The 23,442-nt window shown below is 40.0% G+C and overlaps 1 protein-coding gene across 1 annotated transcript in view; it reads right to left on the bottom strand.

Moving 5' to 3' along the window:
- C2H8orf34 (chromosome 2 C8orf34 homolog) overlaps positions 1–23,442 on the bottom strand; it is a 285,462-nt gene that overhangs the window by 153,921 nt on the left and 108,099 nt on the right. Inside the window, exons 6-7 of the mRNA XM_050940939.1 lie at positions 22,430–22,602; positions 10,809–10,975 (exon numbers count right to left, since the gene is read on the bottom strand). Coding sequence (XP_050796896.1) covers positions 10,809–10,975; positions 22,430–22,602 — 340 coding nt within the window. The remainder of the gene's footprint in view (positions 1–10,808; positions 10,976–22,429; positions 22,603–23,442) is intronic.

Genomic DNA, 23,442 nt, shown 5'->3' with positions numbered 1-23,442 from the left:
ATGGACGTAGGTCATATTTACACTGCTATTAGATACCTGTGGCTGGCGCATGCCAGCTGACGTGGGCTTGCTTGGCTGAGGCTAAGGGGCTGTTTAATTGCAGTATAGATGTTCAGACTTGGGCTGGAGCAACATCCCAGACCTTGGGCTCCTGCTCAAGCCCAAACCTCTACACAATAATTAAACAGCCCCTTAGACCTAGATTAAGTCAGCTGGCATGGATGGGTGTCTGATTCTAGTGCAGACATATCTATAGAGAACTGATCACTGTTGAAGACTTAGCATATCCCCTTTCAGCATTCTTTTCTCTAGACTAACCATGCCTAGTTCTTTCAACCTTTCCTCCTAGATCATGTTTTCTAAACATCTTATTTTTGCTGTTCTCTTCCAGATGCTCTCGAATTGGTCCATATCTTAAAATATGGCATTCAAAACTGAACACAATATTCTAGTAGAAGCCTCACCAGTACTGAATAGAGTGGAACAATTACTCCTATGTCTTATATACAATACTCCTGTTAATATATTAGGGTTTTTTGCAACTCCATTATGTTACTTGCTCATATTCAATTTTTGATTCCTATACCCCACAGTACTACTTCATAGCCAGTTATTCCCCACTTTGTAGTTGTACTTTTAATGTTTTCTTCCTAAAGTGAGTACTTTGTACTTTTCTTTATTGAATTTCATTTTCTTGATTTCATACCAATCATCCAATTGTTGACATCCATTCTGAAATCTAATCCTGTCTTTCGCCAAGTAGTACAGTATTTTCATCTAACAAAAACCAAATGATAAGCAAGGCAATGCAGGAATGTACAGTAACTCCTCACTTGAAGTTGTCTCGGTTAACATTGTTTTGTTGCTGATCAATTAGGGAACATGCTTGTTTAAAGTTGCACAATGCTCCCTTATAATAACGTTTGTCAGGCGCCTGCTTTATCCACTGCTTGCAGGAAGAGCAGCCCATTGGAGTTAGCTGGTGGCGGCTTGGAACCAGGGTGGACTCGTAGCCCCCCCATCCGCTCCCCGCTCCCAGCAGGCTATCAATTGCTGACAGTTGAGCTGTCCCTCGCTGTGACGGTGCTGCCTGTGGGAGCCAGCTGAGGTCACTCAATTAGGGTGAACAAAACAAGGCAGACCAACCCCAGACGCTGATGGATATTTCAATACTTAGATTTACCAAGCCAGCACAAAACAGCTTCTATAGTAACTCACTGGTTACTTAGAAGTTCAAACCACGCAGTTCCCTTAAAGTACCCAGCCTCAGGCCTCCATCCAGACACACCTGTTAGATATGATGATCATTACTGAGAATCTTATCTCATCATATAAAAAAAAAGGTTCTTCCAATCCCAAAGGATCAGCCACATACCCAGGTTTAATTATAACTTAGATCCTACCCAAAATACACACTATTAGCCAATTCTTATTAACTAAGCTAAAATGTATTAAAAAAGAAAAGAGAGAAAGTGTTGGTTAAAAGATCAATATACATACAGACTTGAATTCAATTCTTGAGGTTCAGATACATAATAGAGGTGAGCTTGTAGTTGCCAAAAGTCCTTTTAGAAATAGTCCAGAGGTTATAGTTTAATGTCCATATTCATGGTGACTCCAGTCAATAATTGGGGATTTTAATTCTTATGGCTTAAAGTTTTCCCTTCTTGAAACCCAAAGCAGATTTGAGATGAAGTAGGATTGTGTCCCAGGGTTCTTATACAGTTCCAGCAGCCTTTTGGCCTGAGAAAACAATAGGCTTAATTCTTTCTCCCAAACATCCTGGCAATTAGCACATGGTAATTTATCCATTAAACAGTTCAGATATAGGTTACCACACCCTTTAAAGAGACATATAGACAATAATACTATTTTACTCAAGTATTATCATAAATGTTAATATTCCTTTTTTGATTTTTGAATTAAAGTTATAGCAATAGACAAGACTTGTTTGCTTACATCACAAAACCTGAGCAAACATCTACTCTTGAGATCTTTAACAATGCAGACTTGCATTTCAAAGCTCTATTTATTTACATATTTTTCTAACAAGTCCTTAAGGTTCACCCATGGGTTAGGTTAGTCTATGAGGTGAGTTAATTAACTTTTTCTGGCCCTGTCATCTTTCAATGAGATATTATATCACACTCATAACATCACACTCGCCCACTGCCATGTGCTGCTCCTGCCCTTTGCCTTGGAGCTGCTCCCGCGAGCCTCCTGCTTGCTGTGCAGCGGAGAAGGGAAGAGGAGGGCTAATGTCAGGGTGTGCCCCTCCCCCCTGCTACTGCCCCCGCTTACCCTTTCTCCATATAGAGCAGGGTAGAGACACGACAGAAATCAGGACAGAGAGAGCTTGCTGACCACAGCTGCCATCTCAACTTCCTGATCTTTTTAAAGGCAATGTACTTAGAGTGGGGTCAGCGTACTTAAAGGGGCAATGCTCGTCTCTCTCTCACATATACAGTGTGTGTCTCTGTCTGCCATGCTGTCTCCCCTCCCTCCATTCGTGCTGCCTGGTAGAGTGTGAGGCTACATTAACAATGTGTTAACCCTTGAGGGCTTAGCCGAATGCTAGTTCATCATTTAGCAGTAAGGCATTCCCCGGGAAATATCCCACCTTCCAACTTCACCACCTCAACCAAGCATCACAATCATCATTGCTATGTACAGTATTTAATTGTTTAAAACTTATACTGTATGTGTGCGCACGTGTGTGTATATATGAGAGAGAGGTTTTTGTCTGGTAAAAAAAAATTCCCTGGAACCTAACCCCCACCATTAATTCTTATGGGGAAACTAGATTTGCTTAATATTTTTTTGCTTAAAGTTGCATTTTTCAGGAACATAAGCAAGGAGTTATTGAACTAGTTGTCAAAGACAACAGCATTAGAGAAAGTGTTACAGTAATCTTAGATGATGATAGCACAAATTATTGATTGCAATTAAAATTATTTACTCCAAAAGAAACTTAAAATAGTACTAGCTACCACAGCTAATTAAACCAAAACATTTAGAGATTACATGCATAGATGTCATGTCATCTAGAGATTGCAAGTTCACTGGTCTTTCATGTAATTGTATGTCCTAAAACTTGACTGCACTTATTTCAGCTTTTGTAATTCAGTTAAAATTATCTTCCAGTTGTGTGCACCTTAACATTCCTTAAAAAAAGTTGAGACATAAGAAATATTAGACATATAGAAAAATAAATCAAGTTCTTATTAATTTGAACAATACCTTCAATAGTATCTCTTCCAAAAGTCGTGAACAATTTTAGAGAAGTCTGTTCCAAAACAGCACAAACCTCCACAGTATATGGAAATAAAGATTCCAGTTTAAAGAGAACCTGCAAACCTGAATATATAGACTAAGAAGCTGAATTTTACCACTAACCTGGAAAAAAAAGAACAAATTGACTTTGAGAACTGAAAACAACTGTAACTCTCCTGTCTGATGATTTCTGAAACTTTTCAGGTCTTTGCCATACAAGAGTTGTAATGAAGATGTTCCATATGCTCACAGGAAAAAAAATCTTCAAAATGACAATCTTTGCACAGATTTTAATGAAATTTACCAGCAAAGTCTGCATTTTTCCATGCATAGTCTTCACCTGTAGATCTTAAAGACAGGAGTACCAAAATGGGTAAATGTCACAATGGTTCTTTGAAAAACTACAAACATATTTAGCAAGATCTGTTTAGGCTGAGAGGAGATGATGAAAAAGCATGAACCCTGCAAGGAGATAGCGATGAAAAGGCAGGTATTCAAGGACTGGAATTTAATGAAAGAAAGAATCAGTTTGACATAGCAAGTAACCCTTGAATGTATAAGACCAGATTGTCCCCACGAAAATTCTGCACTTTTTCCCCAACTTCATGGAGAGCAGTCATGGGGTGTGAGGACATGGATTGAGACTCGGAGCAGTATTGAATTGGCTGCAAGAACCACATCTTCCCCCATTATGGTGATGCCCCCCTCTCAAAAAAAGGGTGGGGGGCGGGAGCCTCTGGCTGTATTATCTTTTCTGCAGAACTCCCTGCCCACTATTGATCCCTGGTACTATCACAGCCAGTTGGAAGTCATTGATATTAACTCATGAGATTTAAACATCATATCAATTGGTGGCTTATAAAATCCCTGAGACAAACTGAATACTATCAAGCAAAGTGAAAACACATGAAATTCAGGATTTGAGTTAGAATCATAGGATTAGAAGGGACCGCATGGGTCATCTAGTCTAATCCCCTGCCAGGATGCAGGATTTCTATTTAAGGAGTACAGAAGCAACCTGATCTTGCAGTTATTATACTCTTCGTTGTCAAAAGATGTTTTTTTAAAAAAAAAAAAGCTTCGGTATTTGGAAAATCAATCATCTTCATTGTTCTCCATTTTTTATCAACCCATGCATAATTTATTTCAGCTCAAGAAAATCTAAGAACTTTAGCTACCAAGAAAGCTTGTTGATTTTCTTCTTTTCCCTTTTTAACTCCCCTCACCCCAATACCTTGCAGAACATTCAACTTCAGTATCAATGCATTTTAATGTATTAACCCAGAAATGATTCAGTGAGCAAATTGCAATGTTGCAGTAAATTACAATCTAAATAAATACATTTATTCTAAAGCTTACAGTTTCTTACCCAAAAGACAGAGTTTCTTAACTCAGTAGAGGGACACAGGCAACTCAATCGTACATCTGAATTTACCTACTGTTATTACAAGCAACATTTAAGATTACTATAACTGAAAGATAGAGAAAACATACTTATTCTCAATTTTTTTTCATTATACTTTGTATATAGTCACTTTCACTGTCTCCCCTGTATAAGCAGCTAGTGCCTGAGACAAGGCCCACTCAAGTCAAGAGAAAGATTCCTACTGAATTCAATGAACTTTTTGGATAAAGCTACTCATTAGTGTCCCCTGTTTTAGACCTCAATCCAGCAAATCTGTATGCACTTTTAACTTTTAGCCCAGAGTAGTCCCATTTAAATCAATTATCAGAGGGGTAGCCGTGTTAGTCTGGATCTGTAAAAGCAGCAAAGAATCCTGTGGTACCTTACAGACTAACAGACGTTTTGGAGCATTTCCACTACATGCATCTGAGGAAGTGGGTATTCACCCACGAAAGCTCATGCTCCAAAAGGTCTGTTAGTCTATAAGGTGCCAAAGGATTCTTTACTGCATTTAAATCAATGGGGCTATTCACAATAAATAAAAGTAACCAGGTGTGTGGGTCTTTTCAGAATCATGGCCTTAATGTTTTTTTACATATTAGTGGAAAAAGAAAAAAAAATGGGAAAAGGCAGTTGTTAAATCTCAAATATTCACAGGGTACTCAGTGGCAGATTTAGTACCTGAAATTACTTAACCCTTTTTTAAAAAATGGACTAGATTTCAAGCGGATGGCATACCTTTAAATACCAGTCTTGCAACCTAATGTATTGGTGCCAAGTGTTAATAATACTACAGTCAACTAAATAGTTCAGATTACAGTGAAATAGTATACAAAGGTCAAATTATATTTTGAGATATTCTCTCACCTTACACCTTTACACATGAAACAAAAGATTAATGATCCCACTGATTTACCCATCTTAGCCATTTACATACGGACCACATTAGCATAAAAAGATCACTATTTGCTTTATTAATTGCTTGATCCAAGTCATAACACTTAATTTATTTCACTAAACAGCAAAAAAGCCTAAAGATTTAATGGCACTTTTTAATTGCATCAAGCTCCTTACTCTAGGCTATAGAACAGATAAAAACTTAAAATATCCAAAATTATGAACTTTAAATAAAAATTCCTTTCAAATTTCACAACCTTGCTTGTCTCTTTACAGCTTCTCAAAATCAGGTACTAGGTTTTTTTTTACCTCCCTTAATAACACGAATAATTATGGTCCAACGTTAAGGTCAGATATTGCAATTGGATCTGCACAGGTGGACCCTATGGGTTTCCGTGTGAGAACAAGGGTCCATCCACTTAACTATCAATGCAGCATTGGGACTTAGTTATTTTTCAGTCAATGGTGTATTTTGTTAATTCTTTTTATCACCCTTGGTAACACAGTATATTTATGCATTGGTACAGTACCTAGCACAATGGGGTCCTAGTACAACAAGGACAAAAATAACCTACAACAATACAAATAGCCTGAGAATGTATGCATTTTATTTTCACTAATGAGAGGCTTTTCTAATAATTAATAATGGTTTGAGCATCTAGGGTGATATACTGCCCACTGTAATAAAAGTGAACTGAAATGGCTAAGAATTGATGAATCTACTAAACCGAGGGTTGTGAGTTCAATCCTTGGAGGGGGGGGGACATTTGGGGATTGGTCCTGCTTTGAGCAGGGGGTTGGACTAGATGATCTACTGAGGTCCCTTCCAACCCTAATATCTATGATTCTATGAAAATGGGGGATGAGAGGGATTCTAGACAAACAGAACTAGTCAAAAGTGGATGACTTTTTCACACGCAATTTGTCATTTGAAGCCTAACAAAGATCTGTATAGAAACAGAAGTGCTCTTGTTTTGGATGTCTGTATAGAAGGTTTAATACAGACTATCCATGTAGAAAACATGAGAACATATATCATTTTAATTTGCATGGCTGCTAAAACTCCTGGGAATTTCCAAATTTTTCAATTTGATCTCAATCCAACATAATGAGGACTGTGATGCTAAGGGCTGAGTCATCTACGGGCTATAATGCCATACAGAACAGCATGAAATCCAGTTAGTGATTTCCACTGCTGATAGGCCAGCTGTACCCTTTAACAGCTCCAGCCACTCCTCTGTCCTATGCTGAAGGTTTCTGTACACAATAAAAATTGGCTAAAACGCAGAGAACAAATGGAGCAAATGGTAAGAGAGTTGAGGACAAAATCCATTTGACGGGGGCTCAAAATCTTTTGAAGACCAAAAGGCACAGAATCCACTGGGGACAGAGCTAGGGGAGAGGAGAGGAAAAGGAATAAAAGGCCTGGTCAAATAATCAGTTGGAAGAAAGGGATTGGTAAAGAAAGGAGACAGAACGAGGAGCAATAGGGGAGCCCTAAATGTAAAGAAAATGAGAAAGATAACCCTGAAGATGCCACACGAAGGGCAGCAGACCTCTGCAGCACTGTAGCTGTACCTCCCAAACCTCAAGATGACAACCACTGGTAGTCTAATGGGAAGAGGGAATTGTATAGGAGAAATCATGGTGACTCTTGGGACATTTGTTTTCAACTTCTGGATGTTTATGCAAATCCCAGAGTTTTCAGATGTTTCTCATTGTTAGTTTATAGTTTGTTGTGCATTCTGTTTTGTTTTAAACCCAGTATTATATGGAGGAAGTTCTAAGTGCCTGAGAATTGAGATTCATCTCAACAATAATCAATCAGAACAGAACAAAAATTGAACAAAAGACACAGCAAGCAGGAAGAAGTCAATCAAGTCAGGAGCAGGAGAAGTAGAACCAAAAAAAGATCAGAAGAAACCTAAAAGAGCAAAGGAATCAGAAGGAGCAACCATAGGGTGACAGCAGCAGGGGTGCTGCTGGGACAGAGCAGAAGGACCCTGACAGAACAGAGGAAGAGAAGCCTACAGAGAGTAAGCATGCTAGCTATAGTATAGGATATAGAATAGAAATAGGGTTAATGAATATATATGCTTGGGATAATAAAGATGAGTGTCTGTGGTGTGTATATATAAAGATTAAAGTTTATTAAGATTACTGTCAGTATCCTGCATGTGACTGATCACCATGTGCAGAACATAATCACTTAAGCAATTCCAACTGTATAACATTACAGTATTGGGTGCTTTAGCTTGTTTATCTGTACTAAGGGACTTATGTTTATGTTTTACTTTAGCTTTAGATTAATTGTATTAAGAAAGATTGGTTATACTAAATAAAGAAAACACTTTGTTTTGGAAAAGTACTGCCTCGGTGTCAATCCTTTGCACAGAAGGTTGTATCCGTATCCTCCCAGATTTGACCAGATCTAGTCTGTTCTGGAAAGCTTCCTGAAGGGCATAAGGAGACCCTTGGTAAACCCGAGCAATTCTACAAGGGCAAGCCCCCTTCTTTCACCTTGCAGGAACAGATTAATAGGCCAACATCTTGGGAACCTGGAAGTAAGCAATAGAAGGGCTACTCTGGGATCCTTCAGTATGTTCTTGGGGTAACAAACAATCCCATACTTTTACTAATTATGTGTAAATGAAGACCAATACATTTGAACAATAAGATTCTTTATCTCAGCCAATCCATATTTAGAAAGTCTAAGCCAAATCCTGCAGAGCTCATTCTGTCAAAATTCTCAGACTTCAATGAGAGTTTTGAATGAGTAAATATGGATCCTTTGTTCTGGTCACCAACTGTCCAGCTGAATTTATTACTAGTAGTAGAAGTTGTTCTTCCAAGATGCAAACTGTGGGACATAAGGCTTTGTAATTTTTGTGAAGAGCTTAAATAAGCAACAAAGAATGAATTGTAAAGGGAATACGTCAGTTATGTGAAACTACGTTTTGGAACTGAGCGATGGCAGAAAAGCATGCTTGGAAAGGTGCTATCTAGGTGTGTAAAAAGCATTAAAGCAGTAAATGGATTAATATACTATATAATATAAAAATTCACTCCTGTTATTGTACAGTCACTGATCTGGAAAATACAGCAATGAAAAATACTTATGTTTGCTGATAGAAATTTAAACTCTGTGCTGTTAGCTTCAAAAGAAAATAAGATGCTTTTTACAGCATGACATTTTCTCATTGTCCCAAAGTTTGAGCAATTCTGCAGCAATGTAATCGCTACATTTATATTTAATCTAAAACTTGTACTGTCAACACAAAATGAGAATTAAAACAGAAAGCTGGTATAAGGAATATGGAACCATTGTTTCAAAACTCTCCCTCTATCACTTTGATCCTGCAAGGTGATTGATTTATGCATCTCCCAAGCCAACTAACAAGATGATCAGGCCCTATCAATGGTGAATTAGGTTTGTTGAGGTAACAGGGCTATTATAGAAAAGAAAAAAAATTTTAAGAAGTATACCTAACACTGTATGAATGCCAAAGAAAAGTCTTCTCCCACCACTTGGCAGATGATTTATGTTTTATTTTGTGCTTCCAAGATGCATGAAGTTTCAGTGTATATATAATTAACAATAAAGCATTTCAATCAAATACCAATGTAACTAAAATGTATGCATTTTATGCATAAATTTGCCTAAAACAAAATATAGAATCCTGAATTAAAAGTGCTTCTGTAGTTCGAGCATATATGAAATGGGGAATAAATACCTTCCATAGGAAAGTCATAAAAATGTACAACCTGACGCTAAAAGCTTTATCTAATTCTTCATTTTAAGGATTTTCTGTTTCTCTGAGTGTTTACTTCATTATATGCTGTATCTATCCAAGTATCATACTTACCCTTCAGCAGATCCTTCACAACACAAGTGCTGGAACCACCTACCCATTCCATGGAGCAGCAAATCCACATCCACAATAGAATGATTTGGTGGAAATACCACAATGTGCCTAACCCATTACTGTGTTGTTTTCCTTGAGCTGGGGTAATCAAGCCCATTAATACTGTCTCCCTTGTAAATTAAAATGGTACAGTGATATCAGAACTAGAAATTACAGTACATGGGAATTATACATTACATTACCATGTAATGTGCACAATGTAAAAACTAAGTCACTGCAACATAATTTATACAGCAATCATGTACTCATGGAGCCAGTCTATAGAATAAAGTGCTGCTTGTCCTTTTATTTTCTGTGCTTTATTCTGTAGCTCAGATTTTTTCCTAAATAAATAATTTATTATAGTGCTTTTAAAATATAAGATTGAGCTATCCTTAAAAGGTAACATTATTCACGTACTCTGATCCCTCATAAAAGGTCTATAATGTAAAATGAAGCATATAGAAATATTGAAGACAATGGTTCCTTTTAACTATTTCAAGCTAGAGCATTTAAAAAATGGAAGGAAGAGAGTAACTAACTCTTGTATTATTCCCTTCTTTCACTTGATTGACAGTAAACAACTCCAGAAAGGGAGAGGGGATGTATTAAGGACCAGGAGTGCCAGAAACTCCTAGAAGTGGGGGATCCCGCCCCTGTTGCCTGAACATTGGCCCCTCCCCCTGCTCTCTCATCTCTGCCCCCTCTCCCCTTCACTCACCCTTAAGGCACATAAAAAGTTGTGGGGCCATGGCCCCCTGCCTCACCCTGCAGTTCCAGTGCCCCTGCTAAGGACACAGATTCCTAAAATATCCTTTAAAACACAATCCAGTCTACTTGAAAAGTATAATTAAAACCAGTGCAGTAAGTGAAATTTACATTTTTCTCTCTATTTGCAGCTAGTTAGCCTATCCCACTGAAGATAGGATTGGGATCTGACTGGGTAAAAATTAACTAGAGAAAGTATGTAAAGCAGACTTGTCCACTGTATCTTGTACTTCTATCGATGAAAGCTTTCAAATGTTTTTTAGGAAGAGAAAATGAAAGAAATTATCTTATCTTACACACCTGAGACCTGTGGTATTTTACAATGCACTGTTGCAGCTAGAGTGCTCCCTTAGTTAGACGCAGAGTGATTATTTCTCTCCTATATAAACAGTATTTTTAAGTTATTGATGCAAGTCTGCAATAACTCTATTAACTTCTATGCATCTGCAGATTGACATTTGTATTCCAGAAAGCAGAATTTGGCTCTATCTTGTTATACTTTATATAATATTCGAAACAGTATGGACAAAATACTTGCGTGAATTAACTTTTTCAATTACCTAGCAGTTCCATTGCATCATCCTCATTGTCAATATCTTCTTCTGTCACTGAGGGAGCTGTGCTTTGAACAGAATCAAAAGAGTCCTGGGAAAGCATGGCAGCCAGTAGCTTCTTATGTTGCTGTTGTTGCTGTTTTAATCCTTTCGTCTTTGGCTCCATCTTTAAACTGGATGGGGGAAATCATAACCTCCTTTTACTGTTACTCTCTCTACAAAAAAGTACCTTTACAGCAGCCATTTAATTCAAATGAGCAAATGAAACCATTTAATTGACTAATTATTTTCAGTTTTTTCTGCAATTATAAACATCCATATAAAATTTTTGCCTTATTCTTTAAATACCAGAGAGATTGCCTCTCCCCTCACATGCAGCAGTAGCTGTTGCAATCAGCTGTGGAGTTCAAGCTAACGAACCACAAATTTAAACATCAAGGAGATGTTGGTAAGGCACTGCAAGTGAAAGACTGAAATTCACTCCAACATTGGTCTGACTAGTCTATCAATATTAAGATCATGGGGCAAGGCCCAGCTCTTGAACAACATAGGCTGAGGACTCTGCATCATGATCTTAATATTAAAACTTTAGGTTAATGTCAGTTGGGGAGGGGCAGCATGGTCCTGTGGCTAGGCCACTGGAGTGGGAATCATAGACTCGTAGGACTGGAAAGGGTCTTCCTGTCCAGTCCCCTGCACTCATGGCAGGACTAAGTATTATACCATCACTGACAGGTGTTTGTCTAACCTGACCTTAAAAAAAGATTTCACAACTTCTCTGGGTAACTTATTCCAGTGCTCAACCACCCTGACAGTTATGAAGTATTTCCTAATCTAACCCATACAGCCCTTTCTACAATTTAAGCCCATTGCTTCTTGTCCTATCCTCAGAGATTAGGGAGAATAATTTTTCTCCTTCCTCCTCATAACAACCTTTCATGTACTTGAAAACTGTTATGTCTCCTTTCAGGCTTCTCTTCTCCAGACTAAACAAACCCATTTTTTTCAATCTTTCCCTGTAGGTCATGTTTTCCAGACCTTTAATAATTTTTGCTGTTCTTCTCTGGACTTTCTCCAATTTGTCCATACCTTTCCTAAATGTGGTGCCCAGAACTGGACACAAACACAATACTCCAGTGGAAGCCTAATCAGCATGGAGTAGAGCAGAAGAATTACTTCTCGTGTCTTGCTTACAACACTCTTGCTAATACATCCCAGAATTATGTCTGCTTTTTTGGCAACAGTATTACACTGTTGACTCATATTTAGCTTGTGATCCACTATGATCCCTAGATCCCTTTCTGCAGTACTCCTTCCTAAGCAGTCATTTCCTATTTTGTATGTATCAGGAGACTATTCCTAGCTATATAACCATGGATGAGTCATTTGGGGTAAAATTTTCAAAGATTTGGAACCCTCAGTCCTGTTTCAAAAGCTTCCCTATCACAGGAGCCTTGGCCCCACTGAAAATCAATTGGAATTAGGTGCTTCACCTCTAAGGGTATGTCTACACATCAATAAAAGACTCACAGCAGAGATGCAGCTGGTCCAGGTCAGCTGACTCTGACTTGCAGGGCTTGGGCTGTGGAGCTAAAGATAGCAATGTAGACATTTGGGCTTGGGCTGAAGCCTGAGCTCTGAAACCCCATGAGTGGGGAGAGTTTCAGAGCCCTGGCTTCAGCCTGAGCCCAAATGTCTACATTGCAATTTTTAGCCTCACAGCCCAAGACAGCTGATTCAAGTTCTGATACTCCATATCATGGATTTTTTATTGCACTGTAGATGTACATCGGCTTCCCCTCCCACCATTTTCTGACTTGTCTATTGAAACTATTAGCTCAAAGAGGAGGAGGACTACCTTTTACTAGGAGTAGGTACAGTACCTAGCATAACAGGGCCTCCCAAACTTGGTTGGGACCTCTAAGCACTATTGTAATATAAATAATTAACCACAACATAAGTCGGTGTAATTAACTGAACACTAAAGCAAATCTTCTCCTTTTGACAAAATATATTTAATATTGCATGATATAGGTGATACAGTAACTATATCTCAAGTCAGGGAAATCATGCATGAGGCAAACAGTTTTTTATAGAAACTAAACCGATGGACCTTCGCAGGCTCAGGCATATGAATTTTAAATTTTTGGAGATTTTTCTGCACTGGTCTCCTTGTTTGTGGATAATTGCATGACATCCTACTATGTAGGCACTTACGTACCAAACCATACCAAGAAAGTACATATTTGTGACATCTGAGTGGTGGGATTTGTAACCACAATTAATTGACCACATACTCACAAAAGGCATCCTTTAAATATCAAGCCTTTTTATATTTTGGCACACTTTGTGGACCTTGGTTATTTACCCAACATATTTTCCCCACTTGCAGTTTCCCGTGAGCTCATGTTTTGTTCTTACTCACTGCTCCACATATATTGTCAAACGTTTGTCAGTCTTATCATATGCTATTACCATACCTCCACAGCCTAATTATTTATACCCGTGCTAATTTGTCACAGATTCCCTGATGGCTAGTATTCTCCAGAACAATCCTACACAGAGTTTTAAAAAAAAAAATTGTACAATTGCCTACCCTTTAGTTCCTGCCTAAGTGTCTCACCCAACGGCCTGGAAAGACTCCCATTGACTTCAAAGGGCACTGGAACAGGCTATAAATTATTTACATATAAAACTGGGGAAAAAATCATAAAGCCAGTTACAGATGGCTTATTGCTGTTATGGCAGTTTCCCAATTGGCAACACTAGTGAAAGCTTAGAACCCCACAGTGTATGATTCAATCATCATAACCACATAATTTTTATGTCTCTCTGTTTTCAGAGTTTTGTGATATAAATCCTCTTTCCCGATATAAAGGCAAAAAAACCTATATTACTAGTTTTATAAATAAAAATGTTTTCTTTTAACAAGCTTAAAAGAAATACATGTTTTTACATTTTAATTTTTAGCTCAGCTGGATTTGCTTAGAAGAGAATGGAATATAAAGTATCTTGCCAGTGTGATTTATGTGTCTTAAGGCACAAAAATATTTTTTATGGCTCATGCTCTTCACCATAATATTTTTACTCACTTGAGTATGAGAAACAATAAAGCACATTTTCAACCAAAAAAGAATTATGGGCCCAGTTCATAAAAAGATATGCAAAATTGGGTGGTATTTCTATGTGATTTTTTTACATGTGACTGAAAGTAAAGATTCATATAAAAATACTGTATAAAAGAAAATATTTTATTTGGGCACATAGAAAACATGAGGTAAGGATTTAGGTAGTACTGATTTATATGCAGATAATCCACTACAGATCTAGAATATCCTCTCATAATGCCCATACAAAGCTTTGTCACATGAACACCTAGCAACTTTTTTAATGACTAGACTATCCCATTACTTCTAACACAAAATTAGGAATAGCCTATAGCTATGGGGATTGGGGGGGGAGTGGGGAAGGGTTAGTGTTGTATTAATTTAGATAGAATATATGGCCCAAAGGTGTTAACATAACCCAGTCTCTGTCCAACATTAAAGAGCATAAACAAGATTCAGGGTTTGATAGAAAGAGACCATAGCCTGCTTAGTACTATGGAAAAGACACAATTAAAAATCTTGTAAAACTTTTATTAAAGACATAGGATAAGAAGGGAAAACAAGTTAAAGCATTTGAAATGTAAAGTATCAAATAAGGCTTTTATTTTAACAGCATTGCCTGTTCTTTCCCTTTAGTTGGAGACAGCTTTTCATAGGAGAAAAAAAAACTTATATATTAATCCATCTAAGAGACTAACAACTGTCCTGTTTAAGGAAAAGAAATTAATTGAGATGGGCTGGACCTCTCATTGTTACTGTTGTTAAAGTCCAATCTCATTTCCTAGAACTCAAAACAAGACAAACACAAACAAATGGAGAGAGAAGAGACAACAGAGAAAATGCAGCTTCTGTGTCTGGTAGTGACTTTCACTTGCAGCCTCACTGCTGGAAAAGCATAGGCACAGAATGTGGTCTTATCAGCCACTCTGAGACCTGGCAAACTTGTTCCAACATCAGGCTGTTTAGGGCATTGCTTTAGCTCCCTCTTTCAGTGTTTCAAAATATGCAGTCTTGGCTACCTCAGTCAAACTCTTATTAGACAAAGGAAAAAGGAGAGAGGATAGGAAAGATACAAAATAAGGTAAGGAAGGAAAAGGACACATTTGGCGGGGGGAGAGGAGAGAAGTTCTCACTTTTCAGGTGGTGGTTGTGATTCAGACAGAGCTGGCCATGTCATCTGGCTCCCTCTTTCTAGCCTAATCTATTAAGGACATCTTTCAGTATCAGTATAAGGAAGGTTCTGGGATCCCAGGAGACAATAGGGATGGCAGCCATGACGGTGAAGCTCCCTCCAGTAGCCAATTTCTCTCCCCAAAGTCTTTCTTTAAGGTCCCACAAAGGGTGTTGGTGAGCAGAACAGCCCATACTCTCATTACTTTGTCCACAAATGAAGCCTAATTTCTGACACACCAATTTTGGTTGATAGATTTTTGGTCTCACACTTTTCTTGGTTACCAAGCACAACCATAACACAGTCCTTCAATTATATCTGTAGGCCTTTTAGTTTGGAATAATTCAGTGTCTCCCCTTTGAAGTTTTCCCCCTCAACATTTGCAGTTACAAGTTATTGTGATATTTTATGAACTTTCACTCACTTTTCACAGATGAGTTCACAATTAGGGTAGATTTGTAGGTCCAATTATCACAACAGTATGAAAGAGACCACATTCATTTGTGGGGGAAAAAGGGAGTATGGAGCTGATTTCTCAACGAGTTGGGAACATGCAGGGAACAGGCAGAAGTTTGCGTAAACAGACCCCACCAAAAATCATGCATCTTGCGTGAAAGTCACAATTACCCTTTAACCCACAGAAGGGTCCACTGAACTGAAAGCCAGGAGACTATGTTTTTAGTCTTTCCTCTTCCAGTGACTGGTGTTAATATTTCTGTGCAGTTTATGATCCTTATTACTGATCAAGGACTTGTATCCATAACCTAGGAGTCAGGCAGGCACCTCGAGATGCAAGATAGTTGACAGCTGTACCTAAGAGAGGACTCTTGGGCATGGGGGAAACCCCAAACCACTCAGACCCTAGGAGACACACCATAGAAGAGAAATCTGAGACCCTCCCCCCCACCTTGTGGAGAGAATGTAGGAGATGTCTCATACCACCTTTTATCCCAGCAGGGGCAAATAGGCTTGCTGCTTCTCCCTGAATTAGGTGTAGAGTAGATAGATGTAGACCACTCCACCTCTCCTGAGGCACATAAGCAATGGTAAGATAGGGCAGGTTCTGAGAGAGGCGGTGATTGGTGTATAGATGGGGCATCCATGGGTTCTAACTACTTAGTTGAGTCTCCAGTTTTTAACTCTTGGGAACTGAGATTCTCATTAAAATCCCCTAAAATCCTCCTGTGTGCACATATTCCCCCCCACCATCCCCGTGTGGAAATCCCCAGATCTCCATCTTCTCAGAACTATCCCAGGAAAATATTTTGACCTCCTGAAAATTATGGAAGTGGCCAGGATTGCACTTAATCCCATTTCCACAAAGTGAATTCTTGAAGCTGAGCCAGCTACCAACAAAACTGTCACCAGTACTTTCATATTGTCCCTTATCTCATGTTACTAACTTTTCCTGTTGTACACCAGCAACACAGAGCCTCCATCAACGGCTAAAATTTACAAACCAGTGACTACTAACCTACTTGAATCTGATTAATGTACTCTTCCCAATCTTTTTAGTAATTCACTCTCTGTATGCTGTCAATTTCTAAAAATCACTCCCACCTCCTTTCAAATAAGTAGACCTGATTCTTAAATGTGCTAAGTCCTTGCCAGCTCCCGCTGCCTTCAGTAGGAGTTATAGGTGATTATCACCTCTGAAAACCAGGCTCCATATTCTTAACAAAGGATAATATGTTTTTCTTCCACTGTACAATATTGAGAGAAGCAAAATTAGGAAAACATCTTTAAAAGTGAGATTAGAGGCAGCACAGAGGATAGCACCCATAGCATCCCACAAGCCACATATCCACTGGCATTTTCTACAGTCTATTTTATGCTGAAAGGGATAGTACCAAAAAAGGGAGTGTGGTAGCAATAGAAGAGTAAGACCTAAGAACCAGTCATTCTAGACGCTTGTTCATTCCCCTAAAGAATGCCATTCCCAAAGCTTCCTGAACTGTTCTAAGCAATAACAACTTGCCCTTTACACTCTGTGACCACAATCACAGAGTGAGGGGAAAGGATAGCTCAGTGGTCTGAGCATTGGCCTGCTAAACTCAGGGTTTTGAGTTCAATCACTGAAGGGCCATTTAGGGATCTGGGGCAAAAAAAAAAAATTGTCAGGGACAGTACTTGGTCCTGCTGTGAAGGCAAGGGACTGGACTCAATGACCTCTCAAGGTCCCTTCCAGCTCTATGAGATAGTTCAGATTATTACATGGGGATTTACCTGTCAGAACAGCTCAGCTGGGGAGGCACTCAGTGGTACATGGCACCAATGACAGACATCCTGCCAGTGACTGGAGGAGCTGAGAAAAAGAGCCTGCATCTTTGACAACATGGGCCTAAATCTGCAAGTGTTAAACCTCTGGATACTAAGAATATTTCACTATTATGGTGGGGAGAACTGTGTGAGGGGAAAATACGCAGTTTTTACTTTCCTCTTCTTATTGTGCAGCATTAGTTTAAAAGCTTAGCATATGTAGGTACTGGTAATGAATGGCCAATAAACTGTCACAAATATTTGTCTTTACATTTGTCTTAAAATTACTTCATAGTGTTTATAAATCATCCTTTACCAGATTTATACAGAAACAGAGATTATGAATTATGAAATGCTTCCTTTTTTAGTTACAAGTAAAATGTGACCAAATGACTCTAGGCTACAAACAGTTTTAATTAAGTATCAGAGGGGTAGCCGTGTTAGTCTGGATCTGTAAAAGCAGTTTTAATTAAATAACAGAATGGTTTACTGTAATTTAAATGTTGCAATCAACAAAACACTGATTAATAGTTTACTATTTCATGAATTCTAATTAGCCCTATAAATTCAGAGCATGCTGCTCCCAGTACTTATTGATGTATTATATGTATGGCTTATGAACGGGCATAGAGAGGGAGAGGTGGTACACAGCCCCTCCTAGGGTGACCAGATGACAGACATGAAATATTGGGGTGGGGGCTGGGGTAGTCTCCGGCTGAGCAAAAAAAACCAACAACTCGAGAGCTGGCTGCTCACCTCTGCCTCCCCTGAGCAGGCTACCGTGTCCTGCTTCTCCCCACTCCCTCCCAGTGCTTGCGCTGCCATACAGCAGATTCGTGTAAGCCTGGAAGGGAGGGCAAGGAGGAGGAGGAATGTGGCGGGGCCAGGGCAGGGATTTGGGGAGGGATCCAATGGGGCAGGGAGGGGGTGGAGTCAGGGTGGGGCCAGAGCTGAGTTGGGGGCACGAACTCCCTCTGCTTCTGCACTGGAGTACAAAATATCAGGACAATTCGCAATATTTCATGTCTCAATCTGGTCACCCTAGGAGGAGCTGTGTACCACCTCTCCCTCTCTATACCCATTCATAAGCCGACCCCTTATTCTGGTGCTTCCCTTTTTTACTAAAAAAATTCAGGCTTATGAATGAGTATATACACAGTATATTTGGGGATCATTTACTCTTACGGGGCATGAGCATTCTTAAGGGCCAGGTAACAAAAAACAGCTTTGAATAAAAGAACAAGTTGTTTGATTTTATTTTGGAGAATGTGAAAAATTTTGAAAAAATGTAGTTTAATATAATCCCTGGAAACTTATGTGCTAAACTTTCAACAACTCTTCATCACTGCCTTCTATCTGAAATTAGACTCCTCCAAACTGTAGGATTCTCTCCTCATATCAGGCACCACATACTTTTCTCTAATGTACTTACCTCAATATGACAATGGTGACTCCATTGCTTTCCTCACCCCATTAAAAGTCTTTGAATAATACTCTCAAAGGCACCAATCACAATTCTCCTTAACATCCTTAGCAGTGAAGTCTCATAAAATAAAAATTCCCATATCCTTCTTCAGAAATAAAAATGTTCTTTGCGGTTGATCCCTTGTCTTCTCTCTGCTCTTCTTCTTTCTCTCTCTTAGGTGATGGTTAGGAAGAGGAAGCCATCTTCTGCCTCCTTCCCCCTGAGGAAGGGGACGTAGCATCCACTTTTCCTATCACCAATCATGAACAGATCATCTCTATACTCTGATTATGCTGCTGAACAAGCAGGCACGTGGCCAGTAAGCCAGCCCCAATAATGAGTTGCATGGCTCGTTACTGCCACTGCCCAACACCACCACCACAGAGCCAGTGCTGAGCAGCCAATTAGAGCTCAGCTCTTTTTTCTTCCTCTAGTCTGAATCCAGGCTAAGTGAGCTCACCATCATCATGTATTTCTATTGCATTTTTAAGAATACCTATTGATGTCCATCTATGGTGAAGCAGAGGACCCACCCACCAGCACAGAAAGGGTTAAGGAGACCCTTAGGGCCCAGATAGCTCCACCCTGTTATACCTGCAGCCAATGCCAGGCCTGGATGGAAGGGAAAAAGATGGAGCCTGGCTCAGTTCGGGGCTGACTGGCGAAGAGGCAGGAGGGAATGATCATTAGCCTGCCAGCCAAGGCAGCTGTGAGAGCCCAAGCACTGTTTTCCTGGCCAAAGGAGATGGAGAAAGAGGCACAGAAGCACCTTAGTGACTGAGGGGTGGAGACTTTGTGGAGACTCCAATCCCACCAAGCTTATGGCTGTCCTGCCCAGAGGAACCTGGGACGGCAGCAGGATACCACCCAGGGTCCACGAGGGATCACTACTAAGAGACAAGCCACAATAGGAACTTGGACTATAGGGGTCATGCCACAAACAGAAGGGTCAACAATAGGAAGTAGCTCAAGGCAGTGGATGTAGGACATACACAGGGCCCTGGGCTGGGACCTGGTGGAGATGGAGGGCCCCCCACCCTTGCTTTAAAGACTGAGGCACCTTAACTATAGAAGCAAGGAGCAGGAAGCCAAGTACTTCAACCACTAGGCTGACTGACCATCCAAGTCCCTTGTTATACCATCCAACACAAATGGTGCCTATTCCATACATGAAACATGTACAAAACAATATCAAAGGACTGCCCATAAATGTAACCACCCTCCACCAACTCTTTCCACCAGTGTCTGATAAAAAGTAGGTAGGGGAGAGCTTTGCAGAATGCCTGAAAAAAATAATAAATCCAGCTTCTGACAGACCACGTAGAGGAGCAAATTCCTACATAAAGCTGCTCTCAAGACCATAGATGTTGCAGATGTTTTTAAAGGGAGAGTACTGCTACCTACGTAGAGGAGGAACGGAAATATGCTTGTGAGAGTCTATGCCCTAGTCTGGGCACATAGAAGACACAGCCTTTTCCCTTTAGCAATGTCAGTGGAGGACCTGATAACACTAGAGGCACCACAGAATGCAACACTGAAAAAAAAAAGTGTGAATAACATTTGGAAACAAATTTGAATACTTTTCCTTTTGTTATAAACAGTCCACTTTTGTCATTTTAATCATGTAAAATGTTCTGCTTGTGAAAACTGAATATATTTTCTGTGATTGAGGCACAATAACAATCTGATTTTTCCTCCTCCAGCTAAGAGATAACTGAGTACATTGAATTATCAAAAGCTATTCACTATACTGAACAATTTTCTCCTTGAGAAAGAACTTAATACCAAGATGCTAACTGAAGAACTGAACATGAGAAATAAAATTGGGAGAGGGGAAATTTTGTGGTGATAAGCCCTGTAATAATATAGAGGAGCTGCTGTTCCCCATCAATTTTTCTTTTAAATGAGGATAGTTATATTTGTTCCTATTTCTCTAAGATAGAATTAGCAAAAAACTACAACAAACCACCTAAAGGAGGAAGACAGCTTAAACTGTCTCATCTGAAGTACCAATCAAAAAAATGCTAAAACCATGCTTCCAACTCCGTAAACACATACAGTAACTCCTCACTTAACATTGTAGTTATGTTCCTGAAAAATGTGACTATCTAATCCAATTTCCCCATAAGAATGAATGTAAATGGAGGGGTTAGGTTCCCAGAGAATTTTTGGTTTTTTTTGCCATACAGTACAGTACTATAGCTGGGAGGTGCCCTCGCCTTATCCCACGCAGGCAAAGCCCACTGGCATTGGAGACAATGAGGCAGGCAAGGAGGCTGAAGGTGCTGTAGGCTAGGAGATGCACATTGCGCAGCAACAGCAGTAGCTTCCCCTACTCTTCAAGCACCAGGGGTGCAGGGCTCAACCCTCAGCCCGCCCACACCACCCCTTCCCCCGAGCCCCCACCCTTAACCCACCTCTTCTTTCCCTCCCTCCTTCCCCTTTACTCCGCACACAGCATCCTTGCTCCTCCCCCCTGCATCCCCTGCCTCCTGTCTGCAGCAATCAGCTGGCTTACAGAATTCAGGAGGGAGGGAGGAGAAGCGAGGACACAGCACACAGGTTTCCTCTCCCTCCCGAATGCTGCAAGGCAGCTGATTGCCATGGACAGGAGGCAGAGGAGGGAGCACGGAGGTGCGCCGCATCCTCACTCCTCCTCCCTCCCTTCTTCCTGCGGCAATTATCTGGCTTGAGACATTCAGGGGGCAGGAGGGAGGGGAGAGGAACGAGGACTCGGCACGCAGACTCCCCCCTCCCTCCTGTCTGTGGCAATCAGCTGGTTTGAGGCATTCAGGAGGCAGGGGAGGGAAGGGGAGCCTATGTGCCGAGTCCTTGCTCCTCCCTCCTCCCTCCTGAACGGTGCAAGCCAGCTGATTCCTGCAGGCAGGAGGCCGGGGGAGGATGGGTAAGGTGCTGATCCATGGGGTCTGCAGGAGGATGGGAGACGTTGTAGGGGGTGGGCGTAGGGGAGCTGATAGACAGGCTGCCAGCTGTGGACAAAGCAGGCAGCCATACAACATTACAGCCAGGGCCAGCTCCAGGGTTTTTGCCACCCCAAGCAGCAAAAAAAAAAAAAGCCGTTATCTCTATCAGCTCTGCCACCGTCGCCGCCGCTTCAGTCTTCGGCAGCAGTTCAGTGGCTGGTCTTTCCCTTCGAGAGGGACCGAGGGACCCGCCGCCAAATTGCTGCCGAAGAGCCATATGTGCCACCCCTCTCGTTGACCATCCCAAGCATCTGCTTGCTGGGCTGATGCCTGGAGCCGGCCCTGGTTATAGAGAAGCATTGCACAACTTTAAATGGAGCATGTTCTGTAATTGAGCAGGGATGTAAGATTGAAACAACATTAAACAAGAGGACGTTAAGTGGGGAGTTACTGTATAAACCTAACTTTATGCACATAAGTAAAGTTATGGGACTACTCATGTGTATAAGCATCTACAGTATTGTGCCCAATATCATTAAATCCCTACTACATATTTACAGGTTCCTGGTATACTGTATATGGAATATAATACACCTCACATTCTTGATCCTTAAAACTGGACAATACATAATTTTTAAAAATTAGAGATTTTTTGCAAAAAGATTTTCACGAGTCATTAAACTATAAAAGCAAAACCTCACCTTCCTCCAGGACTGCTGCTGCTATCTTCACTATCCAATTGTTCATTTTTACTTCTTGGTACTGGAGGTTGCAACATCTCTGCAGCCAATGGATCAGCATCATTCTCCTCGCGACCAACCCATTCTCCAATCACACGAGGTCTTAGAAGAGGAGTATTAAAACCTGTTGCATCCTGAATAGGAACAAAAGCCAAAATAAATAAACAAAGAAACCTCTATGCTGCTCATTCTCAGTGATGTTTATAAACTGGAAACAGGGAATAAACAAAAACGTATTGCTTCACCTCAAGTATTGATCCTTATTAAAATAGTACAGGACGCTAAAAGGTCAAAAGCCTGATCCAATGCCCACGGAAATCAATGGAAAGACTCCCATTAACTTCAATGTACATTGGATTTAGGCCCTAACTCCAGTCAGGTGTTGACCATCTTGGTGCTCAGAACTAGAGCTGAGGAAATAAAATATTTTTTGGCTCAGTTGCTGAGCCTACAAAACAAAACAAAAAAATCTTTGCAAGTTGAACAAAATGTTTTGTTCCAGCTGTGATAATTTTTCTGTTTATTAGTTTTTTAGTTTCATTTTGTTTTCAGGTGTTTCTTTTACCTTTCTTTAAAAAAACAAATCTAGCTAACTTTCAAAATAAAATGTCATTTCAAAAAAAAGTTAAAAGGCTGTACTTTAAATTGTTGATATGAAATGTTTCAAGTTTTTTTAAAAAGAATTTTCTTCTGGCCAGAATTATTCCCCAAAGTCATGAATAGTTTTGGGCTACCCCAAAACTGCATTTTTTTAGCAACTAATTATTTGTCTGAAAAATTTCATCCAGTTTTACTCAGAATCTCTCTTCATTTTTCCCTTTAAAATCCAATCGTTTCGAAAAGGAGTGCCAGGTGTCCATCACTACTAATTTGGCTTTAAAACTATACATTCTTAATAAACCCCCTCCTATTGGAAACACCAATGTTTCAATTATGTTAAGCAACGAATGAGGTCACTTGAATATTGAAGAACA

Source organism: Gopherus flavomarginatus, chromosome 2 (genome assembly GCF_025201925.1).
Source record: "Gopherus flavomarginatus isolate rGopFla2 chromosome 2, rGopFla2.mat.asm, whole genome shotgun sequence".
Taxonomy (NCBI): Eukaryota; Metazoa; Chordata; order Testudines; family Testudinidae; genus Gopherus; species Gopherus flavomarginatus.
Note: the sequence above shows the minus strand (reverse complement) of the source record. Positions and strands in the feature narration are given on the sequence as shown.